Source organism: Cetorhinus maximus, chromosome 9, assembly GCF_964194155.1.
Source record: "Cetorhinus maximus chromosome 9, sCetMax3.hap1.1, whole genome shotgun sequence".
Taxonomy (NCBI): Eukaryota; Metazoa; Chordata; class Chondrichthyes; order Lamniformes; family Cetorhinidae; genus Cetorhinus; species Cetorhinus maximus.
In genome coordinates, this window is record NC_135887.1 from 101,811,869 (window position 1) to 101,833,580 (window position 21,712).

Here is a 21,712-nt window from a genome sequence, read left to right on the forward strand (position 1 = left end):
GTGTCGGTGCAGACTCGATGGGCCGAAGGGCCTCTTCTGCACTGTGATTCTGTGGTGGAGCAGGCTCAATGGGCCATATAGTCTACTTCGCTCCCATCTCTGGCGGTCTGTTCCTTTTAAGAGGATAATTGGAACGCGAAATGCTTGACCACAAGTGACTATTGAGACAGGGGCTATAACATTGTTAAAAATTGAATTGGATTAGTATTTGTGGGAAAATATAGAAAATTGAAAGTGTGAAATGGGATTGAAGTGGATTGAAGTACTATTGCCAGCACAAGTCAGATACGTTAAATTAATGAGTTTGAAATCTAACTCGTGTTGTAGTACTAAACTTGTAGTTTAAATTACCCCAATATAACTTTAATACAACAATTTCCTTGATGCACAAATATTTAATTTTAATTGTTTTTCATATAAAGGCTGCATGTCCAATCTTATGGAACTCAATACAATACTGTAAAACAATAATACTATTTCTAACATTTTTTTCAGTAACTGGAAAGCTAACATTATTTCAATACCTGGAACCTGCTTGCTGAGGTCTGTCACCTTTTCAGATCATCTGCCATAAACAGCATTTGTGATACTTACCCTCTATGCCTACTCCTTAGTTTCAAATGAGCTCTAGTAAAGACTCATGAGTAATAGTCATGTCCAACATCAGATCTGCCACATTTCGGTCATTTGCAAAGGATTCTCTATGGTTTGAAACTATGACTTTGAAAAATAAACACAGCTCTATAGGATTTGTACCATCCCTTACCTTATGGATAAAGTTTGGATAGCTCATTGGCAAAGATTGTTCCCTTTGAGGAGATATATATTGATTCTATCCAGCTAATGAATTCTGGATCCAATTAATCTTTAGAATCAAATGTTTCTATTGTACTTTGACAAATATTTATCTGCCCTCAGGATAGTAGAAACTGCCAGATTTACTTAATTTATGATATACAGGTATCTGGGGTTAAGAAACACCTCTAAATTGGATAGCTGCTCTCCTAAAAATAGGGTGCAGGGATTGTGATAAACTTGTGCATTTTGGTTGCAATGTAGGCACCAAGCCAACTTTGTGCTGCCTGCACATTTGAATGATCTCTGTGTGGCTTATTGGCTGGGTGCATCAGCAGAAAGCCAATAGGTAAGTGGCAAGCACCGCTTAAGGCTAGCTTACACTGCTTAAAGCTAGCCTACACCTCTTAAAGGGGAAGTGCGTTGTGGCTGGAAGTGGTGCTGGAAGTCATGTTGAAGAGAATCTAACGTGGAATAGAGTGAGAAATGCCACAGCAGGGCAGAGAGTGGGATCCAAGGTTTTTGGATGCTGCACTAGAGGTCTTGGTGGAGGTGGTAGAAAAAAGAAGAGATCTGCAATGAAGAAGGATGCCCTGTAGACACACAGTCAAAAGGCACTGGGAGCAGATAGCTTTGGAGCTTAATACCAGGGGTTAAGCCCAAGGCCCTGGATGCAGTGCTGCAAGAAGTTCAACGATCTTACATGTGCGGTCAAGGTCAGTGAATGCATCTTCAAATGCCGTAGCCTATGAATTGCATCTTTAGCCTCAGCAGTCGCCCAAATCACCACGCCCCAATCATACACCTACCAACAATCAATTAGTCTCATATTTATTCATATACTTCACCTTGTCCTCACAGACATGTACCACTACTGCAAGCCTTACTTATACATCTCAGATTGCACACACCTTTCAATCCCTTGCTTATATCAACATACGAATTAAGAGCAGGAGTAGGCCCCTCAGCTCCTCGAAGTATCTCTCCTCTAGATTAACAACCTGCAAATAGTGTAAGCATCCACTTCTTCTTTTCTGCCCCTTCTTGCACCACAGCTTTTACCTTGTTACTTTTTAGATATCCAAGAGGCCAGAGGACAGTGGAAGAAAACCAAGAAGAGAGTGACGATGAACCACTTAATTTCACACTTACAGCCACCAGCGTCAGATACTGACAATGTGCTTGTCTTAGAGAACAGATTAAATGCAAGAACTGCACATGATGAGACACTGGGCACCAGTGGCTGTAGACAGGGCAGGTGACAAGGATAATGCAGGTGCAAGCCCTCAGAGAGCAAGGCTGCACAGAGGACTCCGATGAGGACTTTGATGGGGGAATCTACAGAAAGGCACTGATGGGTATGCACAATGAAATGCTTGGTGCTTTGGAAGCCTGCAAGAAAGTCTGTAGTCAATGTCAATAAGCATGGTGGAATCCAGATTCAACTTTGCAAAGGGCTTTGCACAGAATTTGGAGGCCATCTTTTTCAACATGGAATTGGCGGCCAACTGCTTTTGCACATTTGTGGATCCAACTGCGATGCAACTGATGTCTCAGCTTCCATTGCAGCACGAGCAGCCGCCCAATGTCTGAGTGCTGCTGTGGAATCTCTGATTGCTGTCATCATGGTCCTCCTGCTTCTCAGCTGATCATCATATGACTGGTGGCAAAGGCTGTTTCCTCACGATGGTGAGAAGGGGCAACATGAATCCTGATCTTTGCTCTGCCAAGTACTGCTGGGTTCCGCCAGCCAATCTAGGCAGCACTATTGTTGTTTCAGCATGCCAATGGTCTGCCCTATCACATTTTATGTGACAGCATGACCTTCATGATATGCATGCTGCACATGTGTGCATGCATTGCTCACCAGAGTCCTGGGCCATGTCATCAACAGGGCCCTTGTTGCCCAGTAACCACCACTTGGTTTGCCAAAATCCCAACATTTCTGCAACTGCTGATTTTACTCAAGCACACCCTTCCCTCCACTTTTGATGTCCTGGCCCCCAATAAATCCATTACTCTTTCTCACTGGTGCTCTTCCTGGAATGGCCCTCATCTCTGCTGCCTTATGTCCTATAGATGCAGACTTCACAGAATCATTATAGCATGGAAGGAGGCCATTCAACCCATCATGTTGACACTGAATGAGCAGTTTGCCTAGTGCCATTCCCCCAGCCTCGCCTGCTTTCTCTGGTAACCATGCATATTCTTCCTTTTCAGATAAGTCTGATTCCCCTTATGAATGCCTCGATTGAGCCTGCCTCCATGGCACTATCAGGCAGTGCATCCCAGACCTTAACCACTCCGTGTGGAAAAAGTTTTCCTCATGTCACTTTTTTGCTGCTTTTTCCAGTTACTTTAAATCTGTGCCCTCTTGTTCTTGATCCTTTCACAAATGGGGACAGTTTTTTCCTATCTACTCTGTCCAAACCCCTCATGATTTTGAATACTTCTATCAAATCTCCCCTCTGCCTTCTCTCCTCCATGGAAAACAGTGCCAATAGTAAAAAGCCTATGATACAGTATGCTTTCTTAACCATTCTTAACCACTCTCTCAACCTGTCCTGCCACCTTCAGTGACTTATGTACATATGCGCGCAAGTCCCTCTGCTCTTGCACCCCCTTCAGAATTGTACCCATTATTTTATATCGTCTCTTCATGTTGTTTCTACCAAAATGAATCATTTTGCATTTCTCCACATTGAACTTCATCTGCCACTTGTCCACCCTTTCCACCAACTTGTCTATATCCTTTTGAAGTTCTACATTATCCTGCTCATAGTTCACAATGCTTCTAAGTTTCGTATCATCAGCAAATTTTGAAATTGTGCCCTGTACACCAAGGTTCAGGTTATTAATATATACCAAGAAGAGCAAGGGTCCCAAAATTGACCCCTGGGATCTCCACTATAAACCTTCATCCAGCCTGGAAACATCTATTAACCACTACTGTTTCCTGTCACCCAGCTAATTTCATCTCCAGGTTGCTACTGTCCCTTTTATTCCACAAGCTATAACTTTGCTCGCAAGTCTGTATGGCACTGTATCAAATGCCGTTTGGAAGTCTCTGTATGCCAAATCAATATCATTGCCTTCATCAACCCTCTCTGTTGCCCCTTCAAAACGCTCCAGCAAGTTAAACACAATTTTCCCTTCAATCCATGCTGGCTTTCCCTAATTAACCCACACTTGTCCATGTGGCTATTAATTTTACCCTGAATTATTATTTATAGATGTTTCTCCACCACTGAAGTTAAACTGATTTGCCAGTAATTGCTGGGCTTATCTTTACACCCTTTTTGAACAAGGGTATAATATTTGCAATTCCCCAGTCCTCAGGCACCACCCCTGAGTTGAAGGAAGACTGGAAAATGGAGACCAGTGCCTTCACAATTTCCACTCTCTCTTCCTTTAGTATCCTTGGATATATGTCACCCAGGTATGGTGCTTTATATTGACTTTAAGTATAGACAGCCTAACTTATACCTCTTCCTTATCAATTTTAAACCTTTCTAGTCTATTAATTACCTCCTGTTTCACTGTGGCCTGGGTAGCATCGTTGTCTGGTAAAGACGGATGCAAAGTATTAATTTGACACCTCAGTTATCCCCACCTGCCTCCATATGTAAATCCCTTTTTTGGTCTCTAATCAGCCCTAATCCTCCTTTTACCACCGTTTTGCCTATTTACATGACTATAGAAGATTTGGGATTCCCTTTTGTTAGTTGCCAGTCTCTTTTCATACTCACTCTTTGCTTCTGTTAATTGCTTTTTCACTTCCCCTCTGAACCTTCTATATATATTAATGATTTAGATGAGGGAATTAAATGTAATATCTCCAGATTTGCAGATGACACAAAGCTGGGCGGGAGGGTGAACTGTGAGGAGGATGCAGAGATGCTTCAGTGTGATTTGGACAAGCTGAGTGAGTAGGCAAACTCATGGCAGATGCAGTATAATGTGGATAAATGTGAGCTTATCCATTTTGGTAGCAAAAGCAGGAAGGCAGATTATTATCTGAATGGCTATAAATTGAGAGGGGGGAATGTGCAACGAGACCTGGGTGTCCTTGTACACCAGTCGCTGAAGGTAAGCATGCAGGTGCAGCAGGCGGTAAAGAAGGCAAATGGTATGTTGGCCTTCATAGCCAGAGGATTCTAATACAGGAACAGGGATGTCTTGCTGCAATTATACAGGGCCTTGGTGAGACCACACCTGGAATATTGTGTGCAGTTTTTGTCTCCTTATCTGAGGAAGGATGTACTTGCTATAGAGGGAGTGCAGCGAAGGTTTACCCGACTGATTCCTGGGATGGCAGGACTGACATATGAGGAGAGATTGAGTCGATAAGGATTATATTCGCTGGAGTTCAGAAGAATGAGGGGGGATCTCATAGAAACCTATAAAATTCTAACAGGACTAGATAGGGTAGATGCAGAAAGGATGTTCCCGATGGTGGGGGAGTCCAGAACCAGGGGTCACAGTCTGAGGATATGGGGTAGACCATTTAGGACTGAGATGAGGAGAAATTCCTTCACCCAGAGTGGTGAGCCTGTGGAATTCATTACCACAGAAAGTAGTTGAGGCCAAAACATCATATGCTTTCAAGAAGGAGTTAGATATAGCTCTTGGGGCAAAAGGGATCAAAGGGTATGGGGCAAAAGCGGGAGCAGGCTATTGAGTTGGATGATCAGCCATGATCATAATGAATGGCGGAGCAGGCTCGAAGGGCCGAATGGCCTACTGCTGCTCCTAGTTTCTATGTTTCTATATTCATTCTGGTTTGAAGTGAATTATAATCCTAACCCATTTTTGGGGCCTATTGCAGATCAGGAGCACCCTCTCCATAATTACCCACACTAGAGTTTAAAATAGCCAGTCCCCACAGACACTTGTTTTTTCCCCCCAAGGAAGAAAACTATCAAGGGATAGTAACTTCATCCAGATAGCCCTTTAAATAATTACCAGCTAGGTTATAATTACCTGGATACTATAAGGATCCAGGGGCCTCTCTTCAAAAAAATTTTATCTCCCCACTTTAGGAGAATATAAGAGAGGGGTTCTTGAGCTGCATACAGAAAACTACGTGAGATGTTATATTTTACTAACTAACTTAGAAGTTTGTTAAAGAACCATTTCACGTGCAATACACTTTTAAAGTGGTTAAGTACAATGCAATATTAAAGACTATAAAAAGATGGAAAACATAATCTTAGTTCTAATGTACAATCCAGTAGAAGAGCCTTTAAAATTAAGGCTACAGACTAAAAAGCTCTTAGGCCACCCATCAAATTTTTAAAGTAAAGTATTACCTTAAATCACCGAGTCGCCTTAGCTGTCTGAATAGTCGGACACAAAAAAAAACTGCTTGTTTAAAGTGTCCAGTCCTTCGACAGCTTGAGAATCATTGGTTCAAGGTTTCCACTTAAACAGTTCTTCAATACTTCTGCTATTCTGGAGAAAAGCCTGTATCTTTTATGCCCCACTCACTGAATTACATTATCTCTAGCAGCTATGGGTGCTGCCTCCTTCTTTAAACTTCTCCCATTTGATTGTCCCTTAAAATTCACTATTATTTAATCCTTGAGGATGTCCTTATTATGTGAATATTGTGAGAATTTATCTGGTCAACACATGTTTGTGATGTGTTCTAATATCAATCCTAATTAATTTCACTTGCTTCTATATTTTCACAAAGTGATTTTAAACTCAACACTGAAATTCTTAAAGTTTTTTTTTTAAATTTCTTCTTTTAGGTCAGTCAAAGGCTGCATTATCATAGCATACAAGGTGTCTGATAATGTTCAATTCTGACTGTTAGAAGCTCACTAGTCTTTCTTGGTATCCTGAACCAAGTTTTAAAAATTCTTCCTTAATAGGTAATGATGCCAAATCTCCGTGTGTTATCAACATTTTTTAAAATTCCTTTAGTAATGAATAAAGTATTTAAATCATGAAAGGATAGTCCTTATCAACATCTGTTTCCAAAAACAGGCAGGCGCACCAAAATTTCAGTGGATGCTGCCAACATGATGTACTGTTCGTCTGTCTTTAATTAAATTCAAAGCTGCCCTTGTATGTTTGTAAAAAAAAAGCTCTGGGTAAAACAGTTATCTTTAGCCATTTTGCTACCTGTAACCTTTTGTTCAATTCTAAAGTATAATGTCCTAATTATGTATGAATTCTACCTAATATTTATATTCTACTCAACTATCTCTATAATCCATAACAGGTGCTCCATTGTATTATTCACCTGACACCTGTCATAACCACACTTTTTTTCTTCCTCATCTCATCTCTAGCCCTTTTGTCATCCAGGGAGCTCTGGATTTGTTTTCCCTACTTCCCCTTCGAGGGAATATGCCTTGACTGTGCCCAAACTATCTCCTCTTTTGAAGGTAGCCGATTGTTCAGCAACCATTTTTCCTGCCAACCTTTGATTTCAATTTATTCAGCCCAGATCCATTCTTACCCCATTGAAATTGGCTTTCCTTCAGTTAATTCTGGTTTACTCTGGATTGTTCCTTATCCTTTTCCTTAGCCAACCTAAATCTTATGATAGAATAATCACTGTCCCTGTCTCCTAAATGTTCTCTTTCTAATATGTGATCCACTTGGCCCACCTCATTCCCAAGAACCAGATCCAGCAGTGCCTCCCCTCTCATTGTACAGGAAAAACACTGCTGTAGAAAATTTTCCTGAACACACTAAGGATCCTTGTCCCTTTCTGACCTTTACATTACGACTATCCCTGTCTATATTTGGATAATTAGAGACCCCTATAATAACTACCCTATTATTTTTGCACCTCTCTGTAATTTCCTTGCAGATTTGTTCCTCTACATCCGTCGCACTAGTTGGTGGTCAATAGATGACATCAAGCAATGTAATTGCGCCTCTTCTGTTCCTTAGTTATAGGCAAATAGATTCTGTCTTTTGACAGGACATCCTCTCTCTTCAGCACTGCAATGGTCTCCTTAATCATTCTGCCACTCCTTCCTCTTTTTTCTCCCTTTCCTATCTTCCCTGAACACCTTGTATCCAGGAATATTTAACTTTAAAGAATATGGCACACAACTGGTTTAGCAGTCGACCACCAGATCTGGCTGGACCACTTAAAACAGTGTTAGGCTCTGCTTCCGCCTGCTAAAACTGCTCACTATTGCAGGGTCATCCTGGAATGCAAAGAAAACCCCTGGCTGCTTTTTTCTACTGCAAGGGGTCTTCTTAAGCTGTCTCCCTTGCCCTGCACCCTCACCTCCAACAACAAGTGCAATGAATTCATGAACTTATTTGTCACTAAGCACACTCCAATGAGTTATGTCTACTGCATCCTTCCCTTCCATTTGCTCATCTGGAAAACATCCTTAATGCTCCCCTGCCCTATCCCTGAACTTGCATTTTTCTCTAGTTTCTCTCCTATCTCCCTTCATGCCCTTTCTGAGCACATCTTGTCCATGAGATCTGCCTCCTGTTCCCTTGGCCCTATTCCCACTAAACTGTGGTCACCCAATCTCCCGTCCTAGCCCCATGTTAAATGATATTATAAAAATCTCTCTCTTCTGGTGTTGGCCCTTGCTCCCTTAAATCTGCTGTCGTCACCCTCTTCAAAAACCAACCCTTGACCCTACCACCCTTGCAAACTATTGTTCATCTCCAAAGTACTTGAATGTGTTGTCACCTTTGTCCTGATCCAGACCAGAGCCTCCAAGTTCTTGGTATGTTCCAGTTAGGGACCAGTAACTTTTTTGTTTAAAGTAGACAAATGAGATTTAAGACTCTTGCTAAGGGAATAATGCCACAAGATTCCACAATATCTACCTTATACTCTAACATTCAGGGTTAATATGCGGTACACGTGAATTAACAGGCAAACTGTGGTCAGACACACCACACTACACAATAAATGGCAGATCCAACCAAGACAGATTCCACCAATTTCTCAACAACTCACCCAGACATTGTGAGCCAACTAATCTCATCAAAACTCTTATCCCTCTCACAAGGGATTCCAGTCTTCACCTTCAAAGGTCTCGCCTTCAAATTCTCTCCAAGTCGCTCCAACTCAGATGGCCTCAATGACAAGCCCCCTCACGGGGTTTCAATCTTGTCTCCCGGGACTCCGTTTGCCTGGATTCCTGAGTCAGCACTCCAGCACCAACTCACAAGCACAACTGCAGCTCCTTGGCCACGCCAAGCAGAATATTACTGCTCCAAAGGGGTACCTTCACCCCAACAGCCCGCAACATGGAGTCACAAGCCTTCTACTGACTTCTTAGATCTTCAGGCCTTCTCCTGAGCCCCCATTTCTAAAAGCCTGCCAACTGCAGCCCTTTTTCTGCTCAGAGCATCTCTCCCTGCTCCTCTCTCATTCTTCTTAACTGGGACCCCTGCCCGGGACTGACTTTGGGACCTCGCTGTTCCCCCACTCTCTGTCCCCTGCCTGGGGTTCCTCTCAGGTATGGTGCTCAGCTCAGTTATGAGATCTAGTTTTTGTGCTCTTTTTCTTTCCTTCATGCAGACGCACTGCTGACAGGAAGGCAGATTCCTTTAACTGCCAGATTGCATATGTGCTACCCGCTCCTGATCCCCACACACACAAAATTCCCGAGCCCAGTCGGGACTTGGATTCCCGGCCCCTGCTCATCGATAAGTAAGTTTGGATCTGTAACACCTCCTAAATCCGTTCCCATCTTTCCTGGTGCTCCATGTTTGAATCCCTCTAATCAGGTTTCTGCCCCTGCCACAGCACTAAAATGGCTCTTATCCAAGTCATAAATGACATTCTGTATGTCTCTGACAAAGGTAAATTTTCCCTCCTCATCCATCTAGACCTGTCTGTAGTCTTTGGCATGGTTGACCACACTATCCTCCTCAAAAGTCTTGCCAGTCGCCCAACTGGTTAGGACTACTTTCCAGTGGTTCCATTCTTATCCATCTAATCATAGCCAGAAAATTGCTTTCAATGGCATCTCTTCCAGCTCTTGCACTGTTACCTCTGGTGCCTGTCATCCCGCCAGTATGCATCCTTCGCACCCTCCTATTTCTCATCTACATGCTGCCCCTTGGCAACATCATCCGAAGACATAGCATTAGTTTTCACTTGTATGCTGATGACACCCAGCTCTACCTCTCCACCACCTCTCTTGACTCCTCCACTGTTGTCAAAAAATCTGACAACTTACCCAATACTCGGTACTGGATGAGCTGTAATTTCATCCAATTAAATATTGTTTTCGGCCCCCACTCCAAACGCCCTTTCCCTAGCTACCAACTCCATCCCTCTCCATGGCAACAATCTGAAATTAAGCTGGTCTGTGTGCAACCTTGGTGTTGCACCAAATCCCGAAATGAGCTTCTGACCTATTCGTGACATCACTAACACTGCATATTTCCACCTCTAACATCACCTGACTTTGACCCTATCTCAGCTCATATGTTGTTGAAACCCTCATTCATGCCTTTCTTACCTCGAGACTCGACTATTCCAACACACTCACTTGGAAACGTGAGGTCATCCAAAACTCTGCTGTCCATGACTTAAGTTGCAGCCAGTCCCGTTTTCCCCTATCACCCCATGCTTGCTGACCTTCATTAGCTTCCCAGTCAAGCAACATCATGACTTGAAATTTTTCATCCTTGTTTTCAAATCACTCCATAGCCTTGCCCCTTCCTATCTCTATAATCTCCACCAGCCCCACAACTCTTTGAGATCTGCGCCCCTCTAATTCTGGCCTCTTGTGCATTCCCAATTATAATTTCCCCGCTATTGGTGGCGGTACCTTCAGTTGCTTCAACCCCAAGCTCTGGAATTCCATCCCTACACCTTTTGGCTCTCTGGCTTGCTTTCTTACTTCAAGACACTCCTAAAGCCTACTGCTTTAACCAAGCTTTTGGCCATGTGACCCTGTATCTCCTTATGCAGCTCGGTATCTTCCTTTGTTTTTCAATGTTCCTGTGAAGTGCCTTAGGACATTTCATTACGTTAAAGGCACTATATAAATACGTTGTTGTCATTGTGGTGGCTCAAATACAACTGCACAGAGGATAGCCACAGAATGAAGGCATCATTACTGCTGTCAAAATGCTGATGCTGATCTGCATGATTCATTACATGTACACACTAGTTGGATGTTGCAGAAGTGGAAACTCTTTTGGTTCCTGTATGAGCAGAGTTGACGAGTGGTGCCTACAAATTGATGTATGTGCAGTAAGTGGCTCACTGCACCATGAGGAAGCCTGCAATCCTAGCAAAGCCATATGCTCGCTTTGCCTGCTGCACTCTGGCTAGAAAGGATGAAATATAATTAGCGCTCATCCCTTACAAAAACTGCAAGATGTTGCAAATATTTCCAATCCTTGCTTGGAAGGAGCAAGAATTATAAAAGTTCATAGCCATGGTCACCTTCACAACCACTAGGAATGCGGTCTTTGCCCTGCTCTAAGATGCAGTTGTGACTGCAGCAGATGGCAGTTTTCAATGCGGACGTCCATATTGAAGTGCAAAGCACTTGCATGTTTTTCTTGGTTGAGGTTCAGATAGGAGAATTGCTCTTTGAACACTTGGCAGATATGGCCTACTGCTGAGAGCCATTCTCTCTTACCACCAACACCACCCCCCCTCCTTCTCCCTCACTCTTCCTGCAGCTTGTCCTTATTCTCCAAGTCATTCCAAGGGGAATATCTACTAATGGACCCATCTCTGGAGCAAATTGATTACGCTGAAACCTTGAAGTTAGTTTTAAAAAGAAAAATCTTTCAGCACCTGCCACACCACACTCTGTATACTTTTGCAACTTGAAACAACAATAAAAAGCTCCAAGCACTTGTGGAATTGTAGGAACAGCCAGAAGAAATCAACCAGTATGAATGTGTAAAGATGACATGCCGGATGAACCTAACTGAATTTTATGAAGAGGTGACTAAAGCAGTGGGCAGGGGAATGCCTATGAATGTTTATGGAGTATTTCAGAAGGCATTTGATAAAATTCTTAATAATTTGATCACTAAAGCTGAAGCTCATGAATTTGAAGGCAAATTATTGACCTGGTTAAAAAATTGGCTGAGCAGAAGGAGAGAGAGAATGAGGATACTCGACCAGCACTCTAATTGACAGGATGTGACAATTGGTGTTCTACAAGGATCTCTGTTGGGGCCTCAACTATCCACTGTATTCATTACCAACTTAGATGATGGGGTAGAAAGCCACATATCCAAATTTTGCCAATGACACAAAGATAGCATAGTAAGAAATGTTGACAGAAATGAAAATTTACAAAGATATCAATAGGTTAGTTGAATGGGCAAACTATAGCAAATGGACTCAATGTGGGCAAATGTGAGGTCATACACTTTGGACCGAAAAAAACATTGAACAGGGTACTTTTGAAATGTTGAAAAGCCAGAAATAGCAGACAACCAAAGAGATTTGGTAGTCCAGGTACACATATCATTAAAATATCAGTAACAGCGACAGAAAATAATCTGAAAGGCTAATGGAATGCTGGCCTTTGTATCTAAAGGACGAGAATACAAGGGGGTAGAAGCCATTCTTGAGTTGTACAAAGCCTTGGTTAGATCCCACCTAGAGTACTGTAAGCAGTTCTGGGCACCACATCTTAGGAAGGGTATATTGGCCTTGGAGGGAATGCAGTGTAGAGTTTCTAGAATTAAACTTGGACTCCCAAGGGATGAACCGGAAGGAGAAATTAAACAAACAAGGGCTGTATTCCCTGAATTTAGTAGGTTAAGGAGTGATCAAAATATTCAAGGTATCAAGGGGAATTGGTGGGAGAAACTATTTCTGTTTGTTTGCAAGTCTTGGACTAGGGGGTATAGTTGAAAAGTTAAACTTAGACGCCTCAGGAATGAAATTAAGAAACACTTATTTACGCAAAGGGTGGTAGAAGTTTGGAACTCTCTTCTGCAAATAGCAATAGATGCTAGATTAATCGCCATTTTTAAAACTGATAGACTTTTGTTAGCTAAAGATATTAAGCAATACAAGGCAAAGGTTGGTATATGGAGTTAAGTTGCACATCAGCCATGATCTCGTTGAATGGTGGAAGAGGCCCAAAATGCTAAATGGCCTAATGGCCAACTATTACTGTTGGGGGAGGGGCGGGAGTGTCCTTCCTGCTGCTGTATGCATGTTTAACTGTGCAAGGCTAAAAGAGGGTGTTGACTGGAGCATAGAGCTCCAAAATGGTATTGCTGGCATCAAATGAGCATTCTGTTTCTTGGTCTTTCTGCTCTGCATACTTCCGGCGAACATTCACTGCACTTTGGGCTATCACTGGCATGATAATGGCGTCAAGTGCAATTCTACCCAGAAATGCGTGGTGCACCATGGACCCCATTTTGGAGCTCTAAGAGCATATGTATAACCTAACAAATGACTGCTAATGAGCCCAATTTCACACCGCTGTTCTTTGTAAATTTAACTCATCAAAACTAATAATGTTTCTCCTCTATATTTTACACTCAATAGGCCAACGCCTGACAATTCAATGTTTGAAAGCTGGTAACTTTTAAGTAGAATGCTATAAGGTTGCAAGGGATGTTTTTTAAGACATTGGTCATGTGAATTTGTTATCCACGGGTCCAAAATTCCATAATTTATGATCTTGTTTAAAATTGAGGCTTTGAGCCACCAAGATGATGGAAGAAACCATATCCCTTTAACGGGATTTATATTGAGTTCAATAGTGTGGGCATCTTTGGATATATGGTCTACGTGGTAAAGGTACCACCTAATGTAATATTGAGTTAGGTTAATCCCAGTCCTAATTCCTAGTCTGTGCTAAGTGAACTGCTTTCATTCAGAGTGGCAGGAGGGATGCTGTGGTTAGCTTCAGTGCATCTGGTCTTTGGAGGTGAAGAATCAGGCACAGTTCTCTGTCCTGATTGTAACCCTTTGCTGGCAGTTTTGCATCTGTATGGGAACCTTGGAAAAATAGCTTGTTAGCATTCACTGTTCTGACTTGCGCATGTGAGCTGATCATTTTTGCTGAGGTACTGATGGACTGTTAGTGCACATGACCATGTACTCCAGCAAGAATTTGCATGTCTGAGTAGAGAGGACAAAAATTTGAAAATTAAAAGACTTAATCCTATTTTTTTCTTTTAGGAGTATATTGTAATTTGTTCTCTTCCCTCAGGCCATTTGTCATTTGATTGTGAAAATGCAACTCACCAGGAATGCCAGCCCTCCTTCCATCAACAGGCATCACCAGCACCATGTGACATTGCAACTCATGGAACAGGTTTACAGCAATCTCTTCTGTGCCAGAACCCTGGCCAACAATATTCAGTCTGTAACAATCATTGTCCAGACCTACATCCACTTCACAAAGAGCACGAGGCCTTAAACTGTTTGCAGCATCATCAAAGTTTGGGCCAAATTCCGGGACATTTGCAGCATCAGCTCCAGATGCAGTACAGTAGCATGCACCAGAGCCAGCCTCAACAGAAATATTTTCCACATCCATTGCCAGTACAGCCAATACCAACTTTGCAGCAGTGGCATGTAGCTCAGACTGGACTTGAGCAGAGCCCTGTTTTGATAGGGCATTTACAAGCACAACACCTGCATCAAAGTTTGCATCCAGCATATACCATGCAGCAACAAAGGAGCATGAAACCAGTGCATGTGGTGGCCTTGCAGCAACAAAAACAACTTGTGCACCAACCACAACCACAGAAACAGCGCTGCCAAATACAGCATTTGAAGCATCTGAAGCAGTCAGCGTTGCAACCCTATCCTTTAAAGCAGCAACTACAGCTACAACAAATTCAACAGCAACCATCTGTGGAAGAAGCACAGGGCAAATCCCATCCAGAGAAAACAGGCCAACTGAGCACAGTCACAAAACAAACATGTCAACCAGATCAAATGCCAATGAGCTTTAAGGATCTCTTAGAGAAACCGGACCAATTTAACCAAACCACACAGCATGCGCAGGATACTAATTTGGCACAGAATTCCATTGTGAGACAACCTGACCAAAAAAAACAAGCAATGTCAATTGAACTACAGCACCTTGGTCTTCAAAGAGTGGTTGTAAACGATCAGGATCAGCAGACTGGACTAGGCCATCAGAGTGATGATAACCAGGTAAAACCATTAAATGTGGTCAATCAAGTTAATGTAAATGAGATGTATTAAAAACAGATCACAAGGCTTATGACAACTATCATGATATAACTCTGCTTTTTTAAAAAAGCATTGGAAATATGGTCTAGCGCAGGGAATGGTTTCAATGAAAATGTTGCAATAAGTGTTGTAGCATATACCTAAGTAAGCCTAAGCCAGGGTGGGGTCACTTTTCTTGGCTTTTGTAATGTTCAGGACAAGCTGCATGGGCTTCTACATACTGAGAAAGTAAATGAGGCTTAATCTCACCTACTTGAGCTACTTTCAGGAAGAACGGGTGTAATGCTGAATTCAGCGTCATTTATTTTACTTAAAGGTCGGATAAAATCAACATAATAAGGAAGAAACTCACTTGTCCTGAGATCATCACAGTATTGTGTAAAGTCTTTGTTGACTGCCTCTATTTTTGTGCTAAGTATAAGCAATAAATCATTTTTACTTGGTTCCGGTATCCTTGTCAATTGGAGTGAGGGAGCTTTGATTGTGATACGTCACCTTATTGCTGCGTGATGTCTTGGTTTTCATTCCCTTGTCTTTGAATGTTTTGGTGTCATATTGTTTAAAGTGGGAGAAGAAGAGAACAGTTGAGGCCAGTGCTCTAGAGATAGTAAGCAAATTAAGAAATTATGGAGTTTGAATGGGAATAAACAAAGAATGAAATGAACAGGTAATCGAATATATGTTATTGTGAAAAGATGTGTTACAAAAGGGAAAAGAATAAATGATCAACCTAACTGGCAGAGAAGAAACTAGTAAAAAAGACCATCAATTAAAGAGGTTTGGCTTTCTGTTTTCGTACATCTGTGCGTTCTCTCCCTCTCTCTCTCTCTTTCTCATTCTCCAACAGTGTTTATTTGGATGACACTGACACAGTTGCTCTTTCAGCAGTGCTTTTTTCTATCCATTGCCTGTTTATTTCTCCATCTCCATTACCTTTTTTAGTGCCTTTTCTTTTCATCTTTTAAGTCAGAACTTCCTTACAGGAGTTTGTAGATAGGTTACGTTTTTATCGCGGAGACACATTGCACAGGAGAAATGGAAGGTGTGTTTGGTATATGAGGAGAGGAAAGTAAGATACAGTAATACCAGTCCATAGAATGGTCTATTTTCAGTACAGCAGTTTCATTTTCCCAGTTTGATTTCTAAAAATGTTGTTCTCGGTTTTTTGTAAATAAAATTTCAGCTTTAATGCTGTGCTGCTTTGAAGTGTGCTGTGCTACTTGTTACGAAGACCTGATAAGGCTTACAAATTTGGATAGATGACTGAAAGGCTAGCAAAAGGTCACAATGAAGCTTGCAGAATATTTGGTTAAAAGGTTTCCGTCCTGACCAAAGGAAGTGATGACCCCCCAAAATTGCACCAGTGATTCTGTAGGGAGGTGCTGCCTATGCTGTAGCTAAGGTTAAATGTTAAACAAAATTTTAAAGATAGTTAGCAAAAATAAACTAATCACCAGGTATTCATATTTATTTAATTTGACTGTTAGTCTCCACAATAATTTACAAAGTATGCCTACAACATTTTTCTAGTTCAAAATCCAAATCAAACTACTGAGAAAAATATTTTTCTTTTAGTGCTGTAGTTACTCATTGAGCTGGTTCACAGTACAGGACTATTCAAATTAGCAATCCTACTCAATGGTGAACGCTTCATAATGGGAGCAAATGGGGTACTCATCTGAAGTTAATAGTTAAAGCATAGTTGGGGGACATAAGTTGACCGTGGGGTTTCTAAAGTAAACATCGCTTAATGTGGATGATGGGTGTCTGAAATGGGGGGAAAAATGTAAAAAAAAAATGACTTGTGTATAAAGTATTTTAACAAACTGTGCAGCCAGTTACATCCAAAGTTTAATCCCTGATTTTGCTGATAGCGCAGGAAGTCAAATAAACAATAAACAAATTCAAATGGAGCACCAGAAGCAAACCAGCGGCTAATGCATTCTTTGTCCACCCCAATTCAATAATAACTCTTGGGTTTAAACTTATAACAGTTCAAATGGCAGGAAGATGACGGATCACAATCTCTCAAACTCGGATCTTGCTGAATGTAGGAAAGTTAATTGGCCTTGGGCCAACTAGCATTTTGAAAGAATTGAAAACCATTAAATGGTAGAAATAGAATCTTATATCTACTTTTAGTGTCACAATGGAACCCCATATTTATGTAGTGATTTAATCTAAATGGTGCCATTGAAGTTGAATCCTTATAGTTCATGGATTTTGCAGAAGTACTGGGGTAGTGAGACTTTAATGTGTTTGAGTTTATTGAGGTGTATCTATGTTGCCCATTTGTGTTTAATGGTTCAGTTATTCTGTTTGTTGCGCTGTCCATTTTCCCAAAATGTTGATGTGGATGAGTGGGCCGTAGGTCAGTCAAGTGATCAAAATTAGTTTGACAAAAAAACAGTACTACACTGTAAGGCAGAACCATTGTGTATAGCATTCTCCTGTATCAGCATTTGAACATACAGGGTGTAACTGCTGATATTATCTCGAGCCTTATCAGAAAGTGCATCACGCCTTCTGGCTTTGTGAGCATAAATGGAAGCTGATCCTCCTCCACTGCTTTTCACTATGACACACCTGTTAACAAAAGACAAAAATGGTAAATTCTGATAAGTTGCATAGATCTTAACATTTGTGTATGTACGGCAAAAAATACCACACTCCAGGACATATTCCAAGATATTAACACATTGAAGAGTTAAGATGACATTGGTAATCTGCTTAATTTTATCTAATTTGTACTACGACAATGAAATATAGTCTAGACTATATATAATACGTGTAAGGTATCAGCTTCTCTGAAAGAACAGTTTTGGCAGTGTGTCACAACTCTGTTAATTGCTTGCATATACTTTAAAAAAAAGTAGTGACAAGTATGGCCATTGATCCTAGAATGCAATCTCAAACACCCATAAAACTGTAGGCGGACTAAAATCTTCCTTGATCTGCGTCACCATGCTTTTGTTGGGATGGAATAGAATGATTGGCAGAGGTCCATATGTGAAGGCAGAGCCATTGTGTATAGCATTCTGCTGTATCAACACTTGAATGTTAATGTGATGTTATCGCGAGCGTTATCAGAGTGCAGTCACACTTCTGGCTCATTTCACGAATGGCAGTTTATCCTCCACTGCTTTCCACGATGGCATACCTGCCAGCAAGGAACAAAGACGGTAAATGTTCAGCTTGGAAGTATCTTGGTGTATAGATAATTAGTTTATCAAGGATGTTCCTGGGATAGACCAGTGATGGTGGTCAGTAGCACTATGTTTTGAAAGGCAATTAATCTTCATCTGAAGACAGAAAGGGTTGAGGGATACAGTGAGAAGTTGAACTGTTAGAATAATTACCTTTTTAAGCATTGTTCTTTGAACAATGTATTTGTAACACTATCTAAGGTGACTTGCATTATTGTCTCTAGTGAAATTGTAAATATCCCTAATCATCATGGATGTCTGATTTATATCCACCCGTGTTCCAGCAATGAATTTTTTTTTTTAATTTTCGCCATTTTTTTCCCCTAGTTGCACAATCATCTTGATACGGAGGAACGGCAGTTTGTAAATTGTCACAGAAAAAGCACCATCCCTCTCCAACCACTGGATTTATTGGGAATACGTAACACAATTGGGAAGCAATTAACCGCCATTAGGACATCAACAAAAAAGAAGTCTTCAGCTGCTTTGAAAAAAAGGAGCAAGGTAGTAATTGCGCAAAACAATTGCCAAATTGTTGATGCTTCTATTCATGTGTTGTCAAAACTATAACCCTGATCTTAACTCTGAAGCCAACCTGGGTGGGTAGTGCCACAATGACACCAGCTTGGTACCCACTTTTAACTCCGAGACATAATTACCACATTCCAGCACTGATTTCCACCTGAACCTGCTAGAAATCTTGGGAGGGGCATTGACTGCAAGGGTGACATGAGGTTTTACCGGGACCTAAGGGAATGGCTCCCTGCACCAAGCATTTAAGATCAGGGAGGGGAAGGGAGGTCCTGAATATGGAAGGCTCAAGGATTCCTTGCAGACTCCAGAGGAGCGCACCTTCTGATGCACAAGGAAACCTTCAAGATTTTAAAATTTTAACTTACCTGGGTCTCTTCAGACAACTTTACTGCCTCTGACAGGTTCCCCTGCCAGGCTTAACGTTGAAAGCCACAACCAGAATCACAGTGCAGAAGAGGCCCTTCGGCCCATTGAGTCTGCACCGACACGTGAGACTCACCTGACCTACCTACCTAATCCCATTTACCAGCACTTGGCCCATAGCCTTGAATGTTATGATGTGCCAAGTGCTCATCCAGGTACTTTTTAAAGGATGTGAGGAAACCGGCCTCCACCACCCTCCCAGGCAGTGCATTCCAGACCGTCACCACCCTCTGGGTAAAAAAGTTTTCCCCCTCATCCGCCCACTAAACCTCACCTTGAACTTATGCCCCCTTGTGACTGACCCTTCAACTAAGGGGAACAGCTGCTCCCTATCCACCCTGTCCATGCCCCTCATAATCTTGTACACCTCGATCAAGTCGCCCCTCAGTCTTCCCTGCTCCAACGAAAACAACCCAAGTCTATCCAACCTCTCTTCGTAACTTAAATGTTTCATCCCAGGCAACATCCTGGTGAATCTCCTCTGCACCCCCTCCAGTACAATCACATCCTTCCTATAATGTGGCGACCAGAACTGCACACAGTACTCCAGCTGTGGCCTCACCAAGGTTCTATACAACTCCAACATGACCTTCCTACTTTTTGTAATCTATGCCTCGATTGATTAAGGCAAGTGTCCCATATGCCTTTTTCACCACCCCACTAACATGCCCCTCTGCCTTCAGAGATCTATGGACACACACGCCAAGGTCCCTTTGTTCCTCAGAACTTCCTAGTGCCATGCCGTTCATTGAATACTTCCTTGTCAAATTACTCCTTCCAAAGTGTATCACCTCACGCTTTTCAGGGTTAAATTCCATCTGCCACTTATCTGTCCATTTGACCATCCCGTCTATATCTTCCTGTAGCCCAAGACACTCAACCTCACTGTTAACCACCCGGCCAATCTTTGTGTCATCCGCAAACTTACTAATCCTACCCCCCACATAGTCATCTATGTCGTTTATATAAATGACAAATAATAGGGGACTGAGCACAGATCCCTGTGGTTCGCCACTGGATACTGGCTTCCAGTCACTAAAGCATCCTTCTGTCATCACCCTCTGCCTCCTACAACTAAGCCAATTTTGAATCCGCCTTATCAAATTGCCCTGTATCCCATGTGCATTTTCCTTCTTTATAAGTCTCCCATGTGGGACCTTGTCAAAGGCTTTGCTGAAATCCATATAAACTACATCAGCTGCACTACCCTCATCTACACACCTGGTCACCTCCTCAAAAAATTCAATCAAATTTGTTAGGCATGACCTCCCTCTGACAAAGCCATGCTGACTATCCCTGATCAAACCTTGCCTATCCAAGTGGAGATAGATACTCTCCTTCAGAACTTTCTCCAATAGTTTCCCTACCACTGACGTGAGACTCACTGGCCTGTAGTTCCCTGGCTTATCTCTAAACCCTTCTTAAATAGCGGAACCACATTAGCTGTTCTCCAGTCCTCTGGCAGCTCCCCCGTGGCCAGAGAGGAATTAAAAATTTGGGTCAGAGCCCCTGCGATCTCCTCCCTTGCCTCCCTCAGCAGTCTGGCACACAAATCATCCGGACCTGGAGATTTGTCCACTTTTAAGCCTGCCAACACCTCCAATACCTTGTCACTCCCTATATCAATTTGCTTAAGAACCTCGCAGTCTCTCTCCCTGAGTTCCATACCTTCATCCTCATTCTCTTGGGTGAAAATGGACGTGAAGTATTCATTCAACACTCTAGCGATGTCCTCTGGCTCCACCCATAGATTGCCCCCTTGGTCCCTTATGGGCCCTACTCTTTCCCTGGTTATCCTCTTCCCATTGATATACTTTTCGAATATCTTGGGATTTTCCCTACTTTTACCAGCCAGAGCTTTCTCATATCCCCTCTTTGCTCTCCTAATTGTTTTCTTAAGCCTGCACTGTCTGTACTCCACTAATGCCTCTGCTGAGTTGCTTCCCTTGTACCTGCTAAAAGCCTCTCTTTTCCTTCTCATCGTAACCTGAATATCTCTGGTCATCCATGGTTCTCTGGGCTTGTTACTCCTTCCTATCGCCCTAGAGGGAACGTGTTGAGCCTGTATCATAATCAGAAAAATTTGCATTGGCCTCCAAAAACTTGGTATTTAAAATTGAAGTGGCTGCAAATGCATCGGAAGGCAGCAGGAAGTGTCTAATCATCATTTTAAGCTACTTCACCGCCACCACCCGCCTCTCCAGCCTTCCCCTCTGTGCCCCAGTGATTCTTAGCTAGAAATTTTACCAGCGGGAGGAATGTTTTTTGATTGTGGTGTAAATTTTCATGGCTGGTTTTTGTTGAGTAAGGGCATTTACATGTTTATGATGGGCTTTATTCATCTAAGACTTGCATCTGATGCTCAATGGGTAAATACACCTGCTGTTCAGCTGCATTACCCTCAGGAATAGACACCTCTAACAGCAATTCAGTGAACCACAAGACTACAGCAGAAAAGAAGAACTTTTGCATGAAAAAAGAGAGCTAGAGAACTATGACAGACAATTGCAGAAATGTCTGCAACATACATAATATATGTGCATCAGGGGGGATTAAGATTGTTCTGAGTACTGTAACTATTTTTTCAATGTCAAATCTA

The 21,712-nt window shown here is 42.1% G+C and overlaps 1 protein-coding gene across 3 annotated transcripts in view; it reads left to right on the forward strand.

Annotated features, from left to right (window-relative positions):
• Nucleotides 1-21,712, forward strand: part of trim66 (tripartite motif containing 66) — a 253,498-nt gene that overhangs the window by 191,773 nt on the left and 40,013 nt on the right. For all 3 annotated transcript variants that reach the window (XM_078549215.1, XM_078549216.1, XM_078549217.1), the window contains 2 exons: nt 13,956-14,911; nt 18,484-18,660. In XM_078549215.1, coding sequence (XP_078405341.1) covers nt 13,956-14,911; nt 18,484-18,660 — 1,133 coding nt within the window. The remainder of the gene's footprint in view (nt 1-13,955; nt 14,912-18,483; nt 18,661-21,712) is intronic.